Source organism: Equus quagga, chromosome 3 (genome assembly GCF_021613505.1).
Source record: "Equus quagga isolate Etosha38 chromosome 3, UCLA_HA_Equagga_1.0, whole genome shotgun sequence".
Taxonomy (NCBI): Eukaryota; Metazoa; Chordata; class Mammalia; order Perissodactyla; family Equidae; genus Equus; species Equus quagga.
The window spans coordinates 86887956-86914450 of record NC_060269.1 but is presented as its reverse complement, the minus strand read 5'-3'; the positions used below and the strand labels follow the sequence as shown (position 1 = coordinate 86914450).

The following is a 26495-nucleotide window of genomic DNA, read 5'->3' as shown; positions in this document are numbered from 1 at the left end:
AAGCAAAAAAAGGAAGATTGGAAACAGATGTTAGCTCAGGGCCAATTTTCCTCACCAAAAAAAAAAAAAAAAGAAAGAGAAAGCCATTTTAAATGAGATATTTTCACAAATAAGAACTGATCATTCTTTAGCCTGGTGTGACTGTGGGAAGCCAGCCCTCTCAGGCACTGCTGTACAACATTGCCGAGAGCGATCTGTCCAAAATTTTAATGTGCAATGGGCCTGGCACTTCAAGTCTAGGAAGTGATCCTACAGAAATACTTGCACAAGGGCGTGGGCATTTGTAGCAGCATTGTAATACCAATAAGTTGACAGCTATCTAAATGTCCATGAATAAGGAACGATTAAATAAATTACAGTCCTTCCATGCAATGCAATACTTCTATGAAGCCATTGTTCTAAAGGATGAGGTAGGTCAACACAGACTGACACGTAAAGATACCCCACAATGTGTCATTAAGTGACTGACTAAACAGTATATGTGGGATATCTCAACATTTTTAAAATGATGTAATGTTTAAACATACATTAGACGGATATATGTGTGCCTATCTCTAGGGAGTAAAAACACAGGGCATTCACCTTTTAACCTTGAGTGTTCATTAAATTCTCTCTAACCTTGTATTATATCTATAATCCAAAAAGATTTTCAAGCCCTTAAAAAATATCAATCATTTGAGAAAAGACCCCATTTTTTTATAAGAGCTGTGTGTTTCCTTTCCAATGCTCCAAAGGACTTGCCCAAAGTCAAGAAGTCAAGTGGGGCCAGACGCTGTCCTTGCCCTGCAGCGTGGGGTAACATCGCCTCTACACAGAGTCCTAACTCCTGAGAGATTAAGTCCAACCTGAGGTTGACTTCGCCTGACAATGGGTGTTTCTCTTCACTGTATGTGAAGACGAGAACACACATGGCAGCTGGTGAATACATTGCGTAAACCCCTGAAAGCACTCCCTGAAGTGGGCAGAATATGTTCGGAAAAAGGGATCATATGACAATTCGCCATCAAAATATATAAATATAAATATTCTAACATTTGACAGTCAGATATTCGCACAGGCCCTGCCAACGAGATTCACTCATCAGCTCTGCACTGTCTTTACTGGCCACTGAGGAAGCTGGGCGAGCAGTCAGGCCGGCAAGCCCCTCCTATGCACATGAAGAGATGTGGCCGGTTGGCTCGCGGGCCATGTGGAGCTCCAGCAGGCCTGACGGCCCAGGAGTTACAGCGGCTTCTTCATTCACCTCCAAGAAAGCTCTGGTCTCTTTGGGAGAAGTAGACTTCTTCTTATGGCAGGCTTCTGCACAACCTGGCTTCCTCTTTCTGTGTTTGCTCTTCATTCTCCTCTTGTACATCTTATATGCTAGGTGTTAAGGCATGCGAGTATTAAAAATCACTTTAGTAAAGGCTATAATTTGGTGACATTGTATACTTGTCAATACTCTGGGAGTTTGTTTTCTTTGGGTCACATATGTGTAAAAAAACAGGAAAAAGAAGAGAGAAAAAGAGAGAAAACTATGGAACAAAATAATTCAGTGTATCAAAATGGCTATCTTTGTCCGGAATGGACCATTGGTGAATGAGACTTATTCATCAGGTTGCTGATGGCTCATCCCTTCATTCAGTCATTCAGTCAGTCAGCAACTCCTTGTAAAGTGCTTACTATGAGTCAGGGGCTCTCCTGGGTGCTGGGAGATAGCTGGGAGTCAGCCAGACGTGTTCTGTTCCTCACGGTCTCACCATGAGAAGGAATTAAAACTTGGATCCAAGACCCGGTGTTTTATTCTGCTACCATTTCTCTTATCTTGTGGGAAAAATTAAACCACAAGCATTCTTTATGTGGATGGGTATGTCAGCAGTCAGTAAATATGTAATAATCAGTAATCAGTATAAAATCAGGAATATCAGTAATCATTGAGCCTTACTCAGAACCTGTTCCCTGACAACAGTAAAAATTTACAATGGCCCAAGATTAAAAAATCTATGTGTGTATATCTATATTTTTTTCATTTACTTTCTGCAAACCTACATAATGACCCCAGAATGATACATCTTTGGCTGTATGAATAGGGAAGTGCATATACACACCCACATATATTATTTCAATATCTGTATATATACCATATTTCATAGTTGAAAATCATTTCACAGCCATTTGGCACAACTCTTAGTCACAGAAGCACTGTGAAATAACTTGACATTTGGAAGACCCTCAAGGCTCTTGATGAAACATAACAAATGTCATTTTTCAAATAAGTGATTGCTCATCGAGACTTAAGTCCCAGAATCTAAGTTCTCATAGTGGATTGTCTTTTGTGAAGCATATTTGTTTATCTATAAGCTCACTTTCACATGGTTTTTTACATTTTTCTGTGAAATGTCCACTTGTGGCAAAGGATCTTGTTTATGCGCGTTATTTTCCCCTGAAATGTCAGGCTAAAAATATGTCGTAAGGGCAGCACACATATCCTCAGTCTGAAAAAGGAGTTGGTAAGTTGGGTTGACAATTTTCAATCAAGCGCACCCCATGGGGGCTATACTCACCTGCAATAATGAGAAACCCATCCAACAGCTGGAAGAGCCCGTAGGCCAATGGGAAGCTAAGCATCTGGACCAATTCCCTGGCAGTAAAAGATAACTGGAGCATGGTGACACACATCTGAATATTCTGAGCTCCAGTTTCTAAAGAAATCGTCCTGCACCTACCAATAAAAAAATTTTTCAAGAGTTAACATACTAGCAATAAGGACTGTTCTTAAATTTTCTCTTATGTATAGCAATAAATGTAAACCATGAGCTTAGGCCATTAAAAATGTTTGCTCATTCAGTAATTATTTGCTGAGCGCCTACCCTGTAGGTGGTCTCCTGAGAGGCACTTCGGAGGATCGGGCCCTACGAACCCTGTCCTAGGAATCTGGGTGAAAAGGCAACATACACACACAAGAAAGATTCAGTAACAACACAGCACAAAGTATACCGAGGGCCAGGGAGATGCTATGGAAATTCAGAAAAGTGACATAAGTGGTTAGAGAAGCCTTCACAGAGGAGGTGTGAGATTAAAGGATGGAAAGAGTGGAAGAGGCGTTATTGTGGGAAAAATGATTGAAATTAACACGTATGAGCTTGGCCTATTCAGGAGGCATCGCACATGCTGTAAGCCAATCTGCGTGGAATGGAAGATTGGAGGAGATGAGACGCAAAGTTGAGTCAGAGGCATGACACAGTGCAAATTAAATGACACTTGACAATCAACATAAAACCCTAAATGAAAACCAAATGTCTAACATGACTTCTTTGCTGAAATGGTTTAGTAATAAGTTTTTCTACTTTCTATTTCTCTATATTTTATTGGTTTTCTAATTGCAAAAAAAAAATGAAATAAACCTCAGTTGAGAAAGAAAAAGCAGTAGGGAGAGAAAGAAAGACACAGGTGGGACCCTGGGGGCTGGGTTCAGCGGTTTCATCTGTCCTCAATTTTGAAAGGGCATCTTCAGGTTTTTATAAATGGAAGACGAGAGGAAAGAGGTGTTTCAGAAGATGCACCAGCATCTCTATGCAAGCTGGATGGGAATGTGGAAGTAACGAGTACGTAATGTGGGAGTGAAAATATTGTCACTAATACAGGGCAAGTTCTGTGGCTCTTATTTTGCTGCTTCTTACCCTATTGCTTGCTACACATTCTTCACACTGCCCTCACTTGTTTCAGACTCCTGTCAATAACTTGAAATGATGAAGCTACTAAGCTGGACCTCACACCTGGACCGTTCACAAGGCAAATGCAATATCTCAGTCCTGATCTTTCTCAAGCCATCAGGTATGAAAAAAGCAAGACTGTTGCCTACACTTTGCCATAGAAATACTCTCTCTACAGATCCAATTATATTTCAACCACTCAACAGTCTGTGTTCCTCATTATTGACTTTGGAATCAAACCCAAATGGTCAAGTTCCTTACCTTCTCTGAAGGGCTTGCTCATCGGTAGGTGAGGATCCTGATAGTATCTACCTCTTGGGCTTGTGGTAGGAAGTAAATGAGATACACCTGGCGCAGCCTTACCCAGTACTTGGTACCGTCCTACCTGTTCCCCAAGTGGGCTAGAAACAGCATAAAGCCAATTCAATCTTTGCCAAACTCTACTTTTGGAATTCAATTCTATAGTTTACTTTTCGTCCGTAATTCTTTTCTGATTTTAAAAGTAGTACAATACTCATTGAAAAACTTAGAAAATATATTAAGAAACTAAGAATATTAAGAAACTAAAATTACTCTTCATCCCACTACTCAAAATTAAACACTATTAGCCTATGGTGTATTTCTTCCAGTATTTGTCCATGCGTAAAATTCTTTTGCTTTCTTCTACAAAATGGAATCAAAATGTATACCATTTTCTATTCTTTTTTCACTTAAATTTCTGTCTTAAGTATTTTCCAAAATCATTAAAATTGATGCATCATATCCCACCACATAGACACATCATGAATTCAACATCTCCCTATTGTTAGATATTTAAATTGTTTCTATTTTTTATATTTATAAAAACACTGCAATTAACATCCTTGCACATCAATATTCGTGTGCTTATCTGATAGTGCTAGCTTCAGGACAGAATTTTAGAAGTAAAATCACTGAATTAGCATCTTTAAATATTTATAAGCCTATTGATATGACTAAATTGCCTTCCAGAGAGTTTATGCCAATTTATGTTCCCTCCAACATTGTATGATATCTCGTCTACGGGCACACCAACATGGAGTATTATCATCTTCAATATTTCACAGTATTTATAAATTATATGTCCCAACTTGTAATGATAATCTTTAAGGTAAATTCCCAAATTTCTCAAGTTTGTCCTTCCTCCTCTGGCCCCTTATAGTTCGCGCTTTAAAAAAATTTGGCACAAAGAACAGATAAACGCTTATTCTCTTAAGTCTTTCTCATGCCCTAGAATGATCTGTATATTTACCGAAACCACCTCACCCCTTCTATTTAATTACTAAAATAAGAAGAGAAATGTGTCCAGATTTCAACAAATGGTGTCAACACCCCAATCCTAATTTCACAGATTACAACTTCCCATCAAATTAGCCTTTGCTTTCATTTACATAAAGAAGTACTGTGATCTTTTCACCCTCTTTCTGATGAGTTGTCCTGCCCATCCACCTTGTAAGTCAAAACTCTTAATGTCTTCTTACACAGCCAGGCAGCAAAGCCTGCCAGTGACAGAATGTTTACTTTATCCTCCTCAAAAAAGTTTGTGGATAATTTAACGGTACCTCTGCCAAGATTGGTGGGTAAGAAGCGCCAGCAGAAAGCCCGTGACATGGCCAATCAAAGGAAAGATGAAACTGATGGTCAGAAGAGTGGTGTCTAAATTCGAAGATCCTTTCGCCAGCGCCACACCAGCAACTGCGACCACCACAATGAGGACCCCACCAACAATGGCCCCAATCTAAAGCAAACCAATGAAATAAGTGCACGTAAGCATCATGGTCTTTTTGCTATATGATGCACAGTCCATCAGTGCTCTGAAAGGCTTAGAACCTAGAAGTTTTAGAACAGAGAGATGACTTAGAGACTACCAAATCCAATCTCATTTTACAGAGAAGAAACCAGAGGTCCAAAGCGGTCAAGTGACTTGGCTAAGCTGGAAACTGGTGAGGCTCAACACAAATTCAACTCTTCTTATTTTATGATCAGTAGCTGCTCCCTCCAAGTAGAAGATTTGGCCAGAAGGACTGGGTAGTGGAGTATTTCACGGATGGAATAAATTTGTGATACAAGTGAAATCTGACAATAAACATCCAACACCACTACACACAATTCTGAGACCCCTCCCTGGTAACTCTCGTCTGAGAACCGCCCTGCCTGATCATCCACCACTCTCCTCCCATCACTCTGCAACCACCAACAGCTTCTTCCTGCTTGGATCCCTGCCCTCCTCTCCGCCAAGTGAAATTTACCTACTCTTCATTGGACAATTTGAGCTAATATTAAAGTAATATGAGATGTACTAACAGATACCTCTTTCCTCTCCTGAAGGAATACTGTCTCTTACATTTGTTGTTTAACAGAAGCAAAAAATCAACAAAAAAAATTTTCCAATGGATTTGAGTTTTAGATCAGAGGGGGAGGAAGTAAGATTCAGAATATCTGGGGAAAGTCAGGATCTTGGCAAACTCTCATTCACACCATGTAGACGGTCAACTATGCACCTACCTACAGCATCAACCTTGATTTGCGGTGACTCAGGGTGTGGAGAAATGTGGTCATGGGGAAACAAAACAAAACAAAACAAAAACAACCCAATGTACCATAGGTGTGCTCTCGAGGGTGTTTTTACTGCTTAGAAACAGGGACAAACTGGGCCCCCACCTGACGGGAAGATGCTGCAACACACAAGGAAGGCCTTTGATTGTAAAAATCCCTCTTGATCTTTCTACCAAAAAGAGATTTCAAAGTTTAAAATTCACCAAGAGCAATTTGTTCAGAAAATGTATCTGATCTAAAATTAAAAGAGGACTAAGAACAGAGAATTACAATATACCAAAATAATGGTCAAATTATCCTAGTTTTTTACTAAGGTACTCTAGAATATTTATGCATATTATTAAATATTTTCTGCCACAAAGCCTATGGAGTAGCCAGAGGAAAGGAGTTTTAAATCTGTTCTCTATAGATAATAAAACTGACATACAGAAAATTTATCTAGTTTCTCCATTGACATTGATGGACTAATAGAGAATCTGGAAACACCAAAATTGTGACTTTTTTTCTTAGGTGCCCTTTTAAGAAAAGTAATCTAAGAAAGAGTACTTGAAAAGTAAGAGGTTCCCACGACCATACTCTCTCCCCTTGTTTTGGAAACAAAATTTTAATCATACACTGCCACATTGGAAATTTTCTCCTACCGAGATAATAATAATGAATGTGGAAAAAAAGGACTCTATTCCATGCGCACAGCTGGAAAAGAGACTGAGCTCAAGTGGGCACGATCGATGTTAAAGTCACCCACATGAGCTCTGAATAGACAACATGTAAGCCCTCATCCAGCTCCCTGGGCCCAACCGATCTGCCTGCTTGTCAACCCCTCTTCTCTCATTCTTCATCTCACTGGACAGGCGGTGGGAGCTGTTCAGTCTTGTGCCAAAGTAGGAAAGCAGCATCCACCTGGCAGTGTTCTGTAAAGTAGAGGCAAACATCGAGAGCTTAAACTGAACCAAACCATAAAGCCCAAACTAAAATAACTGAGATGTATTTGCTGAAGCTCCAATTAGCCCCAAGCGTATATTTCTCTATAAATGTAAAATATAACTAAAACATTTTTAAAGTCTTCATGAAGCAGTACATAATACAATCTTATATCTTCTAAAAAAATACATAATCGGAAAAAGAGAAGACACGCTAGGAGATTGACACCGTTATTGAGAAAGCCTCCTCTCCAGCTAGATATTTTTCAAAGCCATTCAACAAGGACGTGTGCTTGTTTCTCCAGCGGACAAAAGACAGCTTGGCAAAGTCAGCAGGAGGGAGGAGGTTCTGGCTGCCATCATTCCGTGGCGAGAGTCCTCAGTGCAGTTCTGGACGATTCATTTGGACAGTTAGCCATGTGGTCAGCAGCCCCTGCTCCTGTGTACAAACTACAACTTTAGAAGCTCCTGGAATGCTTCTGAAAGACAGCTCTTCATCCTACTTTCCCATGAAAGCAGCCACACTCCTAAACCCTGGGGCTCCATTTCCCACACATCTGAACTACTTTCACTGTGAGAGCGACCTGTGTGAAGCCTCCTGAATGAATGGGCTCTCTGGCCACACACAGGCTTCGGCTTTTCTGTATCTAAAGCAAGAGTGCCTCACTTTCCAGGGTGTGATAGGTCTCAGCGGATGGACCAAGGGGAGTGACGGAGCAAGGCTTGGAAAGGAAGAAATTATGCACTGTATTCAACTGGCCCCTTTGTTCCAGTCATCACCTACGTCTGTCTGTCAAGTCTCCAAGTCTAAGCTGCTTACCTTGAGGATGATTTTGGATTGTTTTGGCCACCTGTAATTCACACAGACACCGAAGGCCACAGGAATGGTCAGGCACACAAGAGTAATTCCTGAAGAGAAGAAAAATCTGTCAGACGATATCCTCTCACCCTAACTGCCCAGTCCTCAACAATTTCTACTTCAGTTAGATAAAGGCTTTCATTAAGGCTGCGTTTTATTTCTGCATCCACCTCCAAAAAATTCTTTTAAATCTTTGGATTTAAAAAGGGCATATGATACTACTAATGCCACCAACCTGGGCAGTCACTTCTCTCGGAATTCCGCTGACAGTGACATGGGATTTCAGAGACAAGGGGAAATGTACAGATTAGACAACAGGAGGACCTGTTCTCTATGTCTGTGAAATTCTTTGGTTTCCACGTCTGGGGTCACCACCCTACAAATGCAGCTATTGTTTTCCTACTTGAAGCCGATGGTCATTTGCTTCACAAGGTAAAGAATGCCTACTGTAGACATAAAAACACCATTTGTTACACATACCAAAGGAGTTTCTCATATTCTCCAAGTGTAGCCAGATAACCCAAAGTGGGTAAAAAAAAAAAAAATGCCTTTTAATTAACACATGTGAATAAAGGCACTGAAAACAGGCTCAATAGAGCGGAGCTCAACTCACCAGCAGGGTCCACACACTGACATTTCCCAAAGCCACTGTCCAAATCTGGCCAAATGCCTGCGATAGTGGCTCCAAAGCCAAATGAGCTGCTCATAACATTTTGGGGTTTAATTGTTTACGAGTGCCTTTCAGAATATATTATCAAACAGAATATGCTAAATAACCTACTGATCAGAAGTCGCACACGAACTCATGATTTCTAAATGAAGATTTCACTCAAATTATACAAGTTCAGTGGGCTCCAGCTGTTGCCAGGAGATGGCTCTATTCGTGGTTTGGAACTATGGGCCATGGGTTGTAAGTCCTCCAAGTGCTTGCTGGAGACTCCAGGTGACACTTTAGAGTTTTAAGAATCATGGTTTCCACCAATTCTCTAAAGACTCTGCCCAAACTAGAACAGGTAGGTGATTTCACCATGTTTTTCTTCCAAGCCTAGTAAGTCCACAGAGATCTCTAGAAAGAGGGCAGAGTTTAATGAGAAATAACATTCAGGAAAGGAGACAATGAAAGATGTGGATGGGGTTGTGACACGTGGATACACTTTAGTCACCAATAGGAATCATTTATGTTGATCAGGAAAGAAGTCAAAGCTCCCAGGCAACGGGAAAGGTGGATTCATGGGAATGAAGGTCTCATTAGAGCCACTGTGATCCAGTCAGCCTTTGGGTCATAACGAGTCCAATTGCTTTATAGTGAATTATATAAGTGTTTGGTTTGGGGGGTTTTTTTTAAAGTAGGTTTTCGGGCTTTATTTTCAAAAGTGAACTCTTGCAGGGGTTAAGAGCTTGGACTTTGCAGTCAGATTCCCAAGTCAGAATACCAGCTCTGCTCTTACCAGCAGCAAAACCTGGGTTGAGTTACTTAGTCTCTCTAACTCTGAAAATATAGGAAATGAAACTAGTAATAGAATCTATACTATAGGGTTATTTAGAGAATTAAGTTAGATAATATATAAAAAACCCTGCATAAAGGAGACACACAGTAAACAATAGCCATTATTGTTACCATCACACTACTCTTACTATTCCATTTTCCAAGCCCAATACAGACCTATGTTCTGATATGGAATGGTGAGATTCTGCTCCAGATTCCAGGACAAGGCGTAGAGATAAAGGCAGAGTGGCATCATCCCCAGGGCAGCCACTGTGGAACAGGTGGTCATACTGATGCTGAAAGTAAAATTAAAATGATGCTTAAGAGGGAGAGTTTGAAATGAAGAATCTAGTCCTAACCCAAAGCAACTCCTGGGACTCCACTTCTTAGCGATTACATGGTGTAAGTTACTGGAAGTTTCTGTCTTATTATTCAACAAATGATGGCTGTACCGGGGTCTAGAAAAAGATTTCCAGCAGTTCTTGCCATCCATCAATTAACTCATGTTTATTTGAGCATCTACTTGTCCTAAACGTTCTGCTAGTCACTATACGGATTCTTTTTTTTCCATATACAGTTCTTTTTTACTGAGATATAATTAGTAGACCCCAAAAGTCATCATTTCAAAGCATTTTTAGTATGTTCACAAGACTGCACTATTTCCAGAATATTTTCATCATCCCAAAAAGAAACTCGACCCCATTAGCAGTCACTCCCCATCCGCTTCTTCCCCCAGCCCCTGGCAACAGTAACTTATTTTCTGTTTTTATAGGATTGCCTACTCTGGACATTTCATATCAGTACAATCATACAATATGTGGCTTTTTGGTGTGTCTGTCTTATTCCAATTAGCCTAATGTTTTCAAGGTTCATCCATCTTTTAGCATGTATCAGTACTTCATTCATTTTTATGACTGAATAATATTCCATTGTGTGGACTATGTCACATTATTTCTGTCCATTCATTAATTGATGGACATTTGAAGTGTTTCTAATTTTTGGCCATTATTAATAATGCTGCTATGAATAATTGTGTACAACTTTTTGTGCAGACATATGTGTTCGATTCTCTCAGGTATATAACAGGAGTGGAATTGCTGGATCATGTGGTAATTCTATGTTTAATTTTTTGAGGAAATGACAGAGTGTTTTCCAAAGCAGCCACACCATTTTACACTCCTACCATCAATATACGAAAGTGTTTTCTTAAGGATTTTTGCATATATGTTCATACGGAATATTGGTCTGAGTTTTCTTTTCTTGTGATGTCTTTGGTATGGGGGATGGGACTGGGAGAAGTTTGCCTCAAAGCTGACTAAGTGTTTGCCCAGTAAGAGGTGTTGTTAGATATCTGTCAGGAAGAAGTCACCCAGATACCACATGTCCTAAGGTTCCTTTTGAATAGAGAAGGGACCCCACGTACTGATCCTCAGACAGAGCAAACTGGGAAGAGCCAGAGAAGCTACAGAACCATAACAAAAAAGGCTCGATACGGGATGCTAGACTAAATTGAAAGTTCCCTTCCAATTCTGATACTGTGCGATTCATGATTAGAAATAGGAATTGAAGTAGAGAGACGAGTTAGAGTAAAAAGTCAGATTTCTAGACTTGAAAATGATGCTGTGATTGACAGAAGAACTGGCTCATTTAGCATCAATTTGAGAGGCCATGTTAAGTTAGAGGTGGTAATGAGACATCTACTGGAAATATCCTAGGGAGGCAAAGGAAAACTCAGGACCACAGCTGATGCCATCACGAGATACAGATCTGGCCATCTTGAGAGTGACATGAAGGTGCATGAGCTGAATGAACCAAACCCAAACAGTCCAGCCAATAGCCGTGCAGCACAGCTTCATCAGGTGAACAAGTGAGAATAACAGAGTCGACTCTTGGTCTTTGTTGAACAAAGCTGGAATGATTTCTAATAGACAAACTAGTTGGTTTATCTTTGTCATTATTGAGATTATATCTAACTAAAAAGGCTAACAAATTTTGTGCCTTGGGTCTTAAGGATTTGCAAGTACATAATATCTAGTAGGAAAAAAGTCCTTCAGTTCAGAAGTTTCTAAGACCGCGTATCTCAGTTACCGTACTTTCGTTGTATCGTATGAAATGTCATTGCTCATGAATTTGTAATATATTGTTTTTATTTTTTCCAAATATAGAAAGCCTTATTTTGTAAGTCTTTACATTACTTTACACATTAAAATTTACATTCTCTTTACACATTAAAATACATAACTTTGGAGAAGGAAAAAAGCATGTGAATGAGAGAGCAGGGGCCAGGGAGCAGAGCCTTGGAGGGGCCCGTGCTGCTCTGGACCAGGGAGAAGGAGGTGAGCCCGCACTGCACGCAGAGACAGAGCAGGCAGAGAAGCGAGTGGAGAGCCAGGAGGTTACATTTCATGAAAGCTAAAAAAAGAAAATGCCAACAAGACATCAGAGAGGATGAGTACCCAAGAAGTTGATTCAGTACTGTCCAACCCTCCCCCAGGGTTTTGCACCTCCACCCCAAATCTATCCTTTCCATCTCCCACTTCCACGCCCAGCTCCCAAGCTCAGGCTGTCTCCTGTCCCCATCTGGGTGACAGAACCAGGGAAAGAATGAATCAGTACAGTTAAGGGAAATAAGGTAAATGGAAATAAGATATCCTTCATGCCAACAAAACATTTTATCTTTAAATTGCTGGAAAAAATCTCTTACACAATCTGTTTAAGCACGTACAAACTGTTTACAGACACGATTAATGCTGGTCTGCCTGATGAGGTGAGGCGAATGGAACATCGCAACACAACCCCGGGGTAAAGCAAGAGTTTGTTCACCTCAACACCTGGTCCAGAGAGTCTGGGAACTTTTTAATACTCATTGTTTAAGTTCTCGCATCAGACTGCTTTTCTCATAGCACAGGCCCAATCTATGTCCATGGCACAAATGGCTGAGAGACTGAGAGGCAGAGACCCTTTCAAGGGCTAAGGTCTGCTGCAGAGATAGCTACTGTCCTCCAAGTCACCCACTGTTCTTCCTCATAACAGATATCACCAGTGTTTCCATCTAATCGCCCTGCCTATGAAGCCTCTCTGTCTATGATTACTTTGACGTTTTCTATCAGAAGAATGCTTATACCCCCGGCAAAGCAGCCACAATTTTACTTCAATGATACTAAAAATACTCCTTCTGGGAACCCTCATCCACTTCTGGTGGGAAGGCAAACTGGTGCAGCCACTATGGAAAACAGTATGGAGATTTCCGAAAAAATTAAAAATAGAAATTCCAGACAATCCAGCTGTCCCACTACTGGGTGTTTATCCAAAGATGTTGAAATCAACAATTCAAAGAGACTTACACACCCCTATGTTGATTGCAGCGTTATTCACAATAGCCAAGATGCAGAAGCAACCCAAGAACCCAAGGACTGATGAGTGGATAAAGAAGATGTGGTATATATACAACGTAATACTACTCAGCCATAAAAAAAGACAAAATCGTCCCATTTGCAAGAACATGGATGGACCTTGAGGATATGATCTTAAGTGAAATAAGCCAGACAGAGAAAGACAAACACCACATGATTTCACTCAGATGTGGAAGATAAGCAAACACATGGATAAAGACAACAGTTTAGTGGTTACCAGAGGGGAAGGGGGTTTGGGGGTGGGCGAAAGGGGTAAAGGGGCATATATATATGGTGATGGATAAAAATTAGACCATTGGTGGTGAGCACAATGTAATCTACACAGAAACTGATAAATAATAACGTACAGCCAAAACTACACAACGTTATAAACCATTATGACCTCAATAAAATAACCGAAAAAAAAAAAAATACTCCTTCTGTACTCTCACTCATTGCTATTGAAAATGCAAAATGGCAAACTACCAGAGGGAGTTTAGCTATATCTAGCAAAATTACACACACATTTACCCTTCGACCCAGTAATCCCACTTCTGGGACTCTATCCCAAAGATGCACCGTCAAAACTAGGAAAAGACATACGCCAAGGTTATTAGCTTCGTGTTCACTGTATCTCCTGACATGGCAGTGTCTGGGCATCAGCATTCCAGGGGAGTGGAAGCAGAAAGTGCAAGGCCCCTTGAAGTTTTGATTTGGAAGTCACATGGCGTCACTTCTGCCACATTCTATTGGTCAAAGCAAGTCATCAGACCAGCCCAGATTCAGCGGAAGGGAAATATTTCCCCTCCTCTGGATGGGAGGACCAGCCTTATCACATTCCAAAGAAGGGTGCATGCAAGAATGGAAGGACTTTGTGGCCCTACTTTGCAATCTCTCACAAACAAACAATGAAATACTTACAGTTAAAATAATACCTAGAGTTTGCCTCAAAATAATCCATTGGGAGAGTGGGGAGTAGAGATAAAATGAGATAGATCATGTGTTGGTAATCACTGAAGCTGGATAAAAGTGGACTGGGGGTTCACTATACTACTCTATCTACTTCCATATATATTTGAAAGTTTCTACAATAAAAAATAAATAAATAAATGTCCATCTTTCTGGAGGACTGTACAGCATTGCTACCAATCTCGTTAGCTGAGGTTTTCTCTATCATATTTTACCTTGATGGGCATGGTCCCAAATCTCGTATTATGCACATGCTGGCATGATCTAAAGCATTTCCTGCCCAAACCTGACTGGCTTGGCACTTGTCCTTCCTCAGTGCTGCTGGATACCACCTCTCTGCCCTGGGGAACAGCTCCCATTGCCCTCTGGACACACTTTTATTGCCGTCACCTCACATGCTGCTTACACGCTGTACCCTCCATGAGAGCTTATGTACCTGTTGACATTTGGCGGACTGGAAGCTGCTTAGGGCCCGGCATAGCCTCATGCTCCAGCAAATTGGAGGAGCTCATTAAATACTTACCGAATAACTGTATGAATCGAAGAATGAGCCAATGTATCAATACACTGGTGCTAGAAAAATGTTCTGCCTTCCTCATATGTCATATGTCTGAGGGTAGACCTTGAAAACTTTAGTGAAACAACCTCTTTACACTGGATTCAAATGGCAGACACATCCAATAGCAATCCAAAGGAATAGAGACTTTCTATTAAAACATGACTAAAATCATGCTCTTCCGAGTACAAATGTAACATTTTAAGAACAAACAGTTAGCTGATTGATGTCCCTTTCAGAAATTGAGACTTAGGTAATTCACAAGTATTTGTGTTTTCTCCCCTTTTTTTCCATTAAGCAATCCTGTTTCCCACTTGCTTGCTTGTTCAATCAATAGAGGTTTGTTTTTTTCCTTTTAAAGCAATTACACAATGCACCTTAGTCTGCAACTTGGCTGCTTTTTAAACATTTTTTATTGAGGTAACATTGGTTTACAACATTTTATAAATTTCAGGTGCACATCGTTGTATTTCAACTTGTGTATAGACTGCATCGTACTCACTACCAAAAGTCTAGTTACCATCCAGCACCATACGAATGAGCCCCTTTACTCCTTTCGCCCTCCCCAACCCTCCTTGCCCTCTGGTAACCACCAATCTGTTCTCTGTATCTATGTGTTTGTCTGTTGCTGTTATCTTTCTCCGTCTGACTTATTTTGCTTAGCATAATACCCTCAGGGTCCATCCATATTGTCAAAAATGGCAAGATTTCATCTTTTTATGGCTGAGTAGTATTCCATTGTGTATACATACAACCTCTTCTTTATCCATTCATCTATCAATGGACACTTAGGTTGTTTCCAAGTCTTGGCAATTGTGAACAATGCTGCAATGAACAAAGGGATGCATATACCTTTCCAAATTAGTGTTTTCATTTTCTTCAGATAAATACCCAGAAGTGGACTAGCTGGATCATATAGTAGCTCTAGTTTTCATTTTTTGAGGAGTCTCCATACTGTTTTCCATAGTGGCTGCACTACTTCACAGTCGCATCTGATTGGGTTTTTTTTCCTCCACTTAATATCATCCTTTCAGGGCAATACATATAACTCTAACTGATTTTTTTAAAAGAACCACAGAGTACACCATACTCTAAATAGGTCATAATTTCTTTGATTACTTTATTAATGATAAATATATTACTTTGAGTTTTTTCCATTATAAACAATGTTATAATAAACATTCTTGTACAGATTTCACTTGAAATAATTCTTTTATTTCTGTAAAATAGATTCCCCAAAGTGGAATTGCTATGGCAAAAGTCTGTGTTTTTTCATGGATCAGAAGAATAAACATAGTTAAAATGTCCATACTACCCAAAGCAATCTACAGATTCAATGTAATCCCAATCAGAATCTCAATGACATTCCTCACAGAAACAGAACAAAGAATCCTAAAATTCATATGGGACAACCAAAGATGCTGAATACCTAAAGCAATCCTGAGAAAAAAGAACAAAGCTGGAGGCATCACAATCCCTGACTTCAAAATGTACTACAAAGCCATAGTGATCAAAACGGCATGGTACTGGTACAAAAACAGGCACAAAGATCAATGGAACCAAACTGAAAGCCCAGAAATAAAACCACACATCTACAGACAGCTAATCTTCAACAAAGGTGCCAAGAACATACAATGGAGAAAAGATAGTCTCTTCAATAAATGGTGTTGGGAAATCTGGACAACCACATGCAAAAGAATAAAAGTAGACCCTTATCTCATGCCATACACAAAAATAAACTCAAAATGAATCGTAGACTTGAAGATAAGACCTGAAACTATAAAACTTCTGGAAGAAAATATGGGTAGTACACTCTTTGATATCGAACTTAAAAGGATCTTTTCGAATACCATGTCTTCTCAGACAAAGGAAACAAAAGAAAAAGTAAATAAGTGAGACTTCATCAGACTAAAGAGCTTCTGCAAGGCAAAGAAAACTAGGATCAAAATAAAAAGACAACCCACCACTTGGGAGAAAACATTTGCAAATCATATATCTGACAAGGGATTAATCTCCATAATATATAAAGAACTCATACAAATCAACAACAAAAAAACAACCCCATCAAAAAAAGCCAGAGGATATGAACAGACATTTTTCCAAAGAAGATATACAGATGGCCAACAGGCACATGAAAAGATGTTCAACATCGCTAATCACCAGGGAAATGTAAATCAAAACTAAGATATCACCTTACACCTGTTAAAATGGCTATAATCACTAAGGCAAAAAATAACAAATGTTGGAGAGGGTGTGGAGAAAAGGGAACCCTCATACACTGCTAGTAGGAATGCAAACTGGTGCAGCCACTGTGGAAAACAGTACAGCGATTCCTCAAAAAACTAAAAATAGAAATACCCTACAACCCAGTTATCCCACTACTGGGTATTTATCCAAACAACTTGAAATCAATAATCCAAAGTGACCTATGTACCCCTATATTCATTGCAGTACTATTCACAATAGCCAAGACATGGAAGCAATCCACATGCCCATCGACCAATAATTGGATAAAGAAGATGTGGTATATATATACAATGGAATACTACTCAGCCATAAAAAAGGCAAAGTCATCCCATTTGCAACAACATGGATTGGAACTGGAGGGAATTATGCTAAGTGAAATAAGCCAGACAGAGAAAGACAAACATAGCATGATTTCAAAGAGAATGGTTCACTGGTTATTAGGGGAAGGGGGCTGGGGGGTGGGCACAGGGGGTGAAGGAAAGCACTTATGTGGTGATGGACAAGAAATAGTCTACAACTGAAATTCACAATGATGTAAACTATTATGAACTCAATTTAAAAAAAAATCTGTGTTTTTTATTTTAATAAATACTACCAGATTATTTTCCAAAAAGATGGTTGCATTTCACAACCTTGTCCACACCAGATGTGATCAATCTCTTTTAATTCTCATGAGAACGTTGAAAACGTGTCTCACTCTAATTTTGTTATAGACCTGACTCTCTATGAGGCTGTGCTTTCTTTCATGTTTATTAGCCTCTAGGATGACCTCTCTAAACAGCCTTGTTCATCAGATTTTTCTTTTCTCAACTTGTAGGAGCTCTTCTAAAGTTAGAGCACATATCATCGCATGTAATACAAATATCTTTGCCAAGCTTATCGCATATTTTTGACTCCGTTTATGACTTTTGCCATAATAAATAATTAACACTGAGGGGCCAGCCTACAAACTACACAGTGGTTAAGTTTGTGTGCTACGCTTCAGCGGCCTGGGGTTCATGGGTTTGGATCCCAGGTATGAACCTACTCCACTCATCAGCCATGCTGTGGCAGCGTCCCACATACAAAATAGAGGAAGATTGGCACAGATGTTAGCTCAAGGCCAATCTTCCTCACACACACACACACAAAAGTTAACACTGAGTCAAATCTGTCTATTTTTTTATGGCTTCTGAATCTCTTGTCTTGTTAAAGATTTCCCCCTAGCCTGACATTATGCCAATATTGCCCCTACTTTTTACTTTTTGTAGGTTGATATTTTATATTTATATTTTTAACTCATCTAAAACTTATATTTTATATGGCATAAGGTATGAAACTAATCTATTGTCTTTTATATTGAGAGGCAAGTGTGTCAACACTACTCACTAAATAAAAACTTTCCACTAAATAGGAGTGCCAGCTTCATTAAATGTTAAATGTCCAAGTGTATCCAAAAATGTGCTTTTTTCCTAACCAAATACCAGACTGTGGATTACAGTGTTTTCATAGTGTGTTTTTGTATATGATAGAACGGAGACTTCTACATACGTTTTTCTTAGCAGTTCGTGCACATATTTTATTCCACATGATATTTAAAATTAATTTATCCTATTAAGAATGCTTACTTTGAGCACAGGCTTCTCCCAGCTAGAGAGCAGGTAAAGGAAGAAAGGCAGTCTGACACAGCTCTCAAACCTCTGGATCCGTGAAGAGTGTATCTGGGAAGCTTTTCCAAATTCTTAGTCTGTGATAGTGCTATGCTCCTTGGCTCTTCATAATGCCAAGTCCTGAACGGAATTCCATATTACATCACTTTAATCTTGAACTTCTGGAGAACTAGCATGGCATTTTCCCCCTGGATGGCTTTGGCTCAAACAGCAGAAAAGTAAGATTCATGACTGTGGGATGCAAAGTGAGAGATTTCTATCAGACTGATTCTATACCCTTGATTACATACATTACTGCTTCCATCCTTTATACAATTGTTCAAGCCCACGATGTTCACAGCAATGGTCCAGGATGGCGATAGAGATCCTGGTGCTCTGCCAACTGTTATGAACACCAATAAATCTGGAAGAGCACACAGTGAACACGTGTGAGTTCAGTGGAAAGTCACACCTTTTGTTTTACTGCCATGAGATTCCACTGCGGCAGAAACAGAGGCTCTGCCTAACTGGGTCTCTTGGCTGCTCACATATAGGAACATTGTTGGCAAAATCTGACTTCAGTATAACAAGATTCCACTTGCACTAAGACGAATGGCATCACCATCCCCAAACTATTACAGAGAAGAATGAGACAGATTCAGCAAGTCTGGACAAACAGGTAAATCCTGAACCGCCCTTAAAATAGGGGAATTACATATATACACGTTACATTAAAATGTAGTGTCAATAAGTATACCATTTTGCAATTGGGGTTTAAATTAATCAAATGTTGTTTTAGTTTCAAACCAATAAAATCAGGAGTTCTGACACTCAAAACTATGAAAGTATACACTTGCTTAGCCACTGAAAAAAAAATGAAGAATTATCTGGCTAGCCAGATGGACACGGAGAATGCTACAAGAGTAGGTCAACACACTTGGCCCCATAAAAAAGTTCAAGGCCAGGTTTTCATCTCTAAATATAAATGTTAATCCTGTCTGCTGCCTTCCAAGAACAATAACTAGCATTTACTGAGCACTCCCTGCTAAGGATTACACTGCATGTTTCTAGATGCATTTTCTCTTTTCACCTGTACAATAACCCTATGAGGAGGTATTATTTCCATTTTATAGACAAGGGAACTAAGGTGCAGAGAACTATAGAAACTTACACAAAGGCATATGGATTCAATCTGAGTTCTGTCTCTTAAGACGATCTTCAGTTCCCTACCCGGCCATGCCAGACAGACCTGAAGAATCCGAAGTCCTACTTCCAGGGTCTCTACTGAAGGGCCAAAAACGTCTTTAAAGTTCAAAGGGCAAAATTGGCCACTGAACTCCTCAGACTCCACTACCAACAGTGGTCAGAATCCTTTCTCTGCAGCTGAGAACACAAATACATGCTCAGGGAAGAACAGACCTCATACATCAAAAGTTGTCAAACTTTTGGGGCTGGCCCCGTGCCCGAGTGGTTAAGTTCGCGCGTTCCGCTGCAGGCAGCCCAGTGTTTCGTTAGTTCGAATCCTGGGCGCGGACATGGCACTGCTCATCAGACCACGCTGAGGTAGCGTCCCACATGCCACAACTAAAAGAACCCACAACGAAAAATTCACAACTATGCACCGGGGGGCTTTGGGGAGAAAAAGGAAAAAATAAAATCTTTAAAAAAAAAAAAAAAGTTGTCAAACTTTTGTTCTGAGAGCTGTTCTGAGTTGCACCAATAAACTGACTCCATTTCAAGAGTAGTTTTTGTAACACACACAGGCAATCAGAAACTTTCCTTCAGTCATTCACCTAAGGTTTATCGAGTGCCTACCACCGCGAGGCTGGCACTGAGCATGCAAAGACGAACAAGGCCTCAAGGAGCTTAAAGACCTAGCAGGTGAGGCACATAAAAGTAGCCCAGACTTGCAACAGTCTCCAGTGGATGACAAGAAAGCATTACCTATGTGGCACTATGGGGACAGAGAGGGGAGGCATCTCTGTTGATGGGGTGGGGAGAGGAGGACACTTAGACATCATAATTTGCTTTTCTTTTCCTATTTTAACAAAACACTTGAAAGGACCTCAGATCCACTTCTGGTTTTACCTAAAAGAATTGAACGCAGGGACTCCCAAAGATATTTGCGCACCCATGTTCATAGCAGCACTATTCACAACAGACAAAAGGTGGAAACAACCCTGGTGTCCATGAACAGACGAGTGGATAAACAAAATGTGATATCGACATACAATGGAATATCTTCAGTCTTAAAAAGAAAGGAAATTCTGACACATGCTACAACATAGATGCACTTTGAAAACATCATGCTAAATGAAATAAGCCAGACACAAAAGGACAAATATTTTACGATTTCACTTATATAAGGTACCCAGAGTAATCAAATTCATAGAGACAGAAAGTAGAATGGTGGTTGCCAGGGCCTGGTGGGAAGGGGTAGACATTGTTTAGTAGACACAGAGTTTCAGTTTGGGAAGATGAAAAAGTTCTAGAGATAGATGGTGGTGATGATTGTCCAACAATGTGAATGTACTTAATGCCACCGAACTGTGCATTAGAAATGGTTAAAATGGTAAATTTTATGTTATGTATATTTTACCACAATAGGAAAAAGGACCTCAGAGAGTCTAACCCATTGATTTTACAAATAAGGAAACGGGTCCAGCGAAGTACATTGCACAGAGACATATAGCTCCTTGAGCAGAGACTAAAACACAGACGCATGCTCCATATAATAATAATAATTCATATAGCATTTTGTGCCAGGTGAGTTTCTAAGCACTTTATATATATTAACTCATTTAATCCTCACAACAACCTATGAGGTAGGTTTCGTTTCTCCCTCTTTTAAAATCAGGGAATTGAAGCATACAGAATTTATGTAATCTGCCAAATGAGCCAGTTAGTAAGTGACAGATCTACTTACTGGCTACAGAGTCGGGCACTTAACTACTACACTGCACTGTCAGATCTTAGTTTTCAGGTCCTGCTCTCAAAGGCAAGAATTCTGTCCATCCTTAGTACAATAGACTGCAAAAATGTCCCCAATTCTTCACACCTCTCTTATCCATGCCCTCTGCAATGTGACTTTGCAGCTCATCCCATCAAGAGACAGAATCTACTCCCTGATTCCTTGAATCTGGGCTGGCCCTGCAATTTGCATTGGCCACTGAAATGTGGTGGAAGTGATGATGAACCGTTTTCAAGGCCAGGCCTCGAGAGACCTTGCCTGCTTCCTCTTTTTCAGAAGCCTGCCACTGACATGTGGTTAGGTCTAGGCTAGCCTGCTGGAGAACAAGACCACATGGAGGAGAGCCCAGCTGTCCCAGCTGAGGCCATCCAAGACCAGTCTACGTTTATTCAGTCCCCAAACACGTGAGAGTCCAGCCAAGATCAGCTGAGCTCAGACTAGGAGCAGGATAATTTTTTAGGCTCTTCATACGTATGGGCCAATTGCTTTCCAGAACAGATATAATGAAGGATGACATCACGACTAGAGGGGATAGAATCAGACCAGTTGGCACTCCAGACTATGGGAACAATATGGGCAAAAAAAAGTTGGAAAAGTATAGGGTATGTTTAGAGAACAGTGAGTGGTCCATTTGACTGTAGACCAGTTGTCCTTCAGGGGTCAACGGGAAATAAACCTGGAGATGTAAGTTAGACCTGGCTGAGTTTCTACCTGATTTAGTAGGTTTCGAGAAGCCTTTATGTACAGCGTGTTCATTTCTCCTCAAAATACTGTAAAGGAAGAACTACGATTTCCAGTTATAGAAAAGAGGTCCTAAATCACGAATTAAATACAGGCAATCTAACCCCAGAGCCTGCCTTATCCGCCTACTACAAGACCACGATGGAGAGATTGAAGGTGGAGGGAACATTGTGAAGATACGGCAACCGGCCATGACAGAAGTTGTGAGGGCCTGACTTGAGGTCATGGCAGGAGGGATAGCTGTGAGTGACATGCAAGAGGATGAGCTACAGGACTAGACAGCGGATTGAGTGACCAAGGTGAAGAATGAAGGGAGTCGCAGGGAAAAGCTAAGATGATGAGCCCAGGTGACTCACTGATGAATGATGGGTGTCATCATCAGACACTCAGTATGCAGAAATGGGTTCAAACATGTTGCTTCTGAAATGCCCTGTTTGGGGTGAACACGTGGAGAACTGCAGGTGGATTGAAGGAAGCACAGAGTTAAGGCATGAGGAGCATGTTTGGGGTCATCTGCAGAGAGCTCAATCTCCATTTCCTCACTTGTAAAATGGAGATCTTGTACTAAATGCTCTTGCATTTTATGCAGCATGAAAACCGGAATCCCTATAATGACTACCTACTGAATTTTGCTTAAAAGTTATTTTTGTTGGCAATCAAACAGGAATAAATGTAATGAACTTGGATATTGTTTCACTCAATAACACTGGATTTTCTATTTGCAATTTTTACTGAGAATTAAAATCTTATTACTCTCATATCCATAAGCTTTTGAAAATCTAATATTTAGTCCTCATTTTAAAATTTCATTTCTTACAGTTTATTTTTTGCTTGTTTTTTATTTTGTTTGTGAGACTTAAAATCAAAATTTTTTTTTCTGCTTTTTCTCCCCAAATCCCCCCAGTACGTAGTTGTATATTTTAGTTGTGGGTCCCTCTAGTTGTGGCACATGGGATGCTGCCTCAGCGTGGCCTGATGAGCGGTGCCATGTCCACGCCCAGGATCCCAACCAGCAAAACACTGGGTCGCCAAAGTGGCATACAGGAACTTAACTACTCGGCCAGGGGGCCGGCCTCAAAATCAAAATTTTAAAAGAAAAAAGGGAAAACAGCTAGTATTCATTGCATATGTACTATGTGCCTGGTATCCTCCATATGTAGTTCCTCCTTAAAATATAGTCTTGGGAGGAATAAGTAATTTCTTTTTAACTGAGGAAGAGTCGCCCTGAGCTAACACCTGTTGCCAATCTTCTTCTTTTTGATGTGACCCACCACAGCATGACCACTGACAGACGTGTGGTGTAGGGAACCAAACCCAGGCCTCCAAAACGGAGCAGACGGAACTCAACCATTAGGCCACAGGGGCTGGCCCAGGAATGGGTAATTTTAATCCCATTTTACAAATGAGGAGAAGAGGCTTATAGGTTAAATAATTTGACCAAACTTAAAAGCTAACTAAGGGAAGTAAAATGAGCTTTATCTTTTATAGAATTGCCTATCAATTGGTGTTTTTATGACAATGTTGGCTAACAAGAGATGAAAGTAATAAGTGTTCTCTTTCCCAGAACAGAAGTGTTTGAGAACACTGTTTAAAGATTCATGCTCCTACTCAGAACAGAAGATCTAGTTATGCTAATAAGTGGCATGGAAGAAAGTGCTCAAATTGCAGAATGATGAGAAACAGACGTGAATTCAAATCTGAGTTCTGCCATACTCGTTTGTAACATTTGGCAACCTATTTAACCAATCTGAGCCACAATTTTCTCAGTTGTAAAATTCAGAATAATAAAAGGTCATTTACAAGGTTATTACAAGAGCCAGGAAAGAAGAGAAAAGGAACACATGACAGCATCGCCCCCAGCCTACCAGGACACTGAATAAATATGTTTTCTTTTTCTTTCGAAAAACTTTCAGGTCCTGGGAATTGTCACTGTTATACGGACTTTGTGTAAAGAAAATTTATCATTTCCCAATTATTATGTTAATGATTAACTTTACTGAATTTGAATTAGCAATGCGTATTAGTGTTTTTTTGATTTAGCAATGAATCAAGTGATTCCTTTCAAATCTCTAATAAAGCAGGTAGCAAAAAACATCGCCATACGAAAATTAATTATTGGTCTGCATGGCATGAAACCATTAAAATTTATAAGGGAAATACATTCCATATGCTGACCATTCAGCACATGTGGGAAACTAGAAACCCATACATGTCCTGACTCACTTATTCAACTCCCAACACAGTCAGCACCTCTGATTCATTCATTCACAGTATAATAAATCTCAACTAAATGACATGCACATCAAACAAAGATTTCGATTTTTAAGTAGTTCTTTCCCTCAGCAGGAGGTGAAACAGTTTGCTCATAAGTAAGCAAAGAATCTAGAAAGGCCACTGTTTTCAGCTTTCATTTTTCCAACGTGACTCCTCTATTCTTTCCCTAAAAGCTCTCTCTTTCTTTCCCCATCAAAATACGTACTCCAAAAAATATGCGATTAATTCATCCTCATTAAAGTGTAAACGATTGATAAAACCTAATATCTCCCAGGGGTATTTAGATACACCATAATCGGGAATAAGGTCACTGGCTTAAATGAAAGGAATGAGATTCTAGTGATGGATGTCAAGCATCTGCAAAGCCACAAGGAAGAACATTTTTAGTCATAAAAGTCTTTACGTTGCTCCCCAAGTCAACTCAATAGGCCACCATCAGCACTTAAAACAGGATCTGCTATCACATACCCCTAAAGCTCCTTTATCCAGTCCCCCCAAATATTGATTTCATAAATTAGGTGCTCAGGAACACATGCTGATTAGAGGGACGATGGCCTCGTTCTCATTATGCCACCACCACCACCCTACGGCAACTACTACACCACTATCATTAGTTCCCAGGGTTCTCAGCCTGTGTCCTGGGAGATTATGAAGCCAGGAGCTGTTAAAGCTGCCAGTGTGGGTGAGAATGGACACACACCTAGGAAGGGCCACTGCGGGAGGAGGAGACCTGCCCCACTATTACCTATGAACAAGCCCACTACTCATAAGAGTAGTTGCCATAAAACAGGACGATCACAGCAAAGCAAATTTTAATCTCAAAAAGGCAAAGTCCTTCCAGGGCTGAACAAGTCTCTGTAAAATGATTCCCTCTGGAATCTCTATCTAAAAATTGGCAGTTTTCAACATGAAATTGTCAGTTATCCCCCCAGGTTAAGTGCCACCGGGGAAGACTACTCAGCTTCCCTAGTGTAACTTACCTGAGATCCATATCTCCATCAACCCACAAGGTAAAAATGTTGGAGATGGTTCCCCCGGGACAGCACCCCATGATGAGAACAGCAATAGCTTGAACTGGCTTCAGAGAGAAGCAGATGACCAGGAGATAGGCTATAAGAGGCATGAGCCCAAACTGGCAGAGCAGCCCCACGGCAATGCCCCAGGGTCTCCTGATGTGCAGCCACAGCTTCCGGATCTCCACAGAACATCCCAAGGAGAACATGAGCAGGCCCATCATCACGGCTGACACCACTGTGAAAACAAGTTCCAGGTTCCCATGGGCCTCCAGCCCCACTGGCAACTCCTCTTCCGAGCTGTTGGCAGGGCAGGCTGAGCTGCTGGAACAATTTGCTCTCATCTCTTCATCTCCTTAAGGCAGCATTACAAATGAGTATCTGCCGCGACGGCTGGGCAGGTCTATCCTGCCACGTTTTGTGATAACGCAACCAAGTCACACGTGGAGAATCATTCCGATAGCTATTGGCCAGCCAGGAGATTCATCCTAATCTGATCAATTAATTCACGAGAGACATTACAAAAGTAATTATTATAGGCATGAAACGTAATAAACTGTGGTAACTAAGGCTTTCCACTTCTGTTCTTACTCAGACTGAATATTCAAGTGAAAGGAAACAAGCAAGCTTATTGTCAAGTGGAATGACTGGGCTGTGTCGTCAGCATCACATTGTGTTCCAGGAAAGCAGGCTGGATGCCAAGAAATAATTTCTTCAAATTCAGTGGGGATTTCAAAGAGCCAGGATGCAATGTTTTGTAGAAAGAAAGGCTAACTCTGGAAAAAACAAAGGCGGCTAAGCCAAAGCCACATCTCATACCATTAGCAAAACATTTTTGTTGAAAATATTAAGGCAAAAAAAAGGCCACTTAAGGAAATATTGGGAGGGACTCAGGATAATTTCAAGAGAGCTTCAGAATTAGTCTGTGTTTCTGCTTTCTATTTCTATTCGAATTTGTGTCTAGAGCCAATAATTACACATTTGTAAGAATAATATGGTAGTAAGCACCTGATTATGTCTCATGAAACATGTGGAAACTCATTTCTGTACCAGAATAATTCAAGGGAGCTGTCGCTTTCTTGTGGAGAACAGAGTCGGCTTTGAGATGCCACACCCGGGGCCTCGTGGTGAACTGTGCAAGGGAATGTAGGAAAGAGCTTGTCTGGAGGCTGG

At 40.4% G+C, this 26495-nt stretch overlaps 1 protein-coding gene across 2 annotated transcripts; it reads right to left on the bottom strand.

The window, feature by feature from the left end:
- SLC10A6 (solute carrier family 10 member 6) lies at positions 1-25903 on the bottom strand. Of its 2 annotated transcripts, none has more exons than XM_046657320.1 (6): positions 25290-25903; positions 9709-9827; positions 8007-8095; positions 5273-5448; positions 2544-2701; positions 1-1362 (listed from the first exon to the last, which is right to left on the bottom strand). In XM_046657320.1, the coding sequence occupies exons 1-6, from the start codon at positions 25664-25666 to the stop codon at positions 1148-1150; spliced, it is 1134 nt and encodes a 377-aa protein (XP_046513276.1). In that variant the 5' UTR covers positions 25667-25903; the 3' UTR covers positions 1-1147. The 2 variants fall into 2 exon arrangements, with proteins under 2 accessions (XP_046513276.1, XP_046513277.1); XM_046657321.1 differs by lacking the exon at positions 1-1362 and adding an exon at positions 3954-4093 and having other exon boundaries at positions 2557-2701.
- Between the last annotated feature and the right edge of the window lie 592 nt (positions 25904-26495).

Excerpts from the sequence above, each read along its gene's own strand:
- SLC10A6 (XM_046657320.1), bottom strand. The coding sequence starts at position 25,666 with ATGAGAGCAAATTGTTCCAGCAGCTCAGCCTGCCCTGCCAACAGCTCG. Across the intron at positions 5,449-8,006 it reads AATCCAAAATCATCCTCAAG|ATTGGGGCCATTGTTGGTGG; the intron begins GTAAGCAGCTTA and ends GGTTTGCTTTAG. Across the intron at positions 2,702-5,272 it reads ACCCACCAATCTTGGCAGAG|GTGCAGGACGATTTCTTTAG; the intron begins GTACCGTTAAAT and ends TTTTATTGGTAG.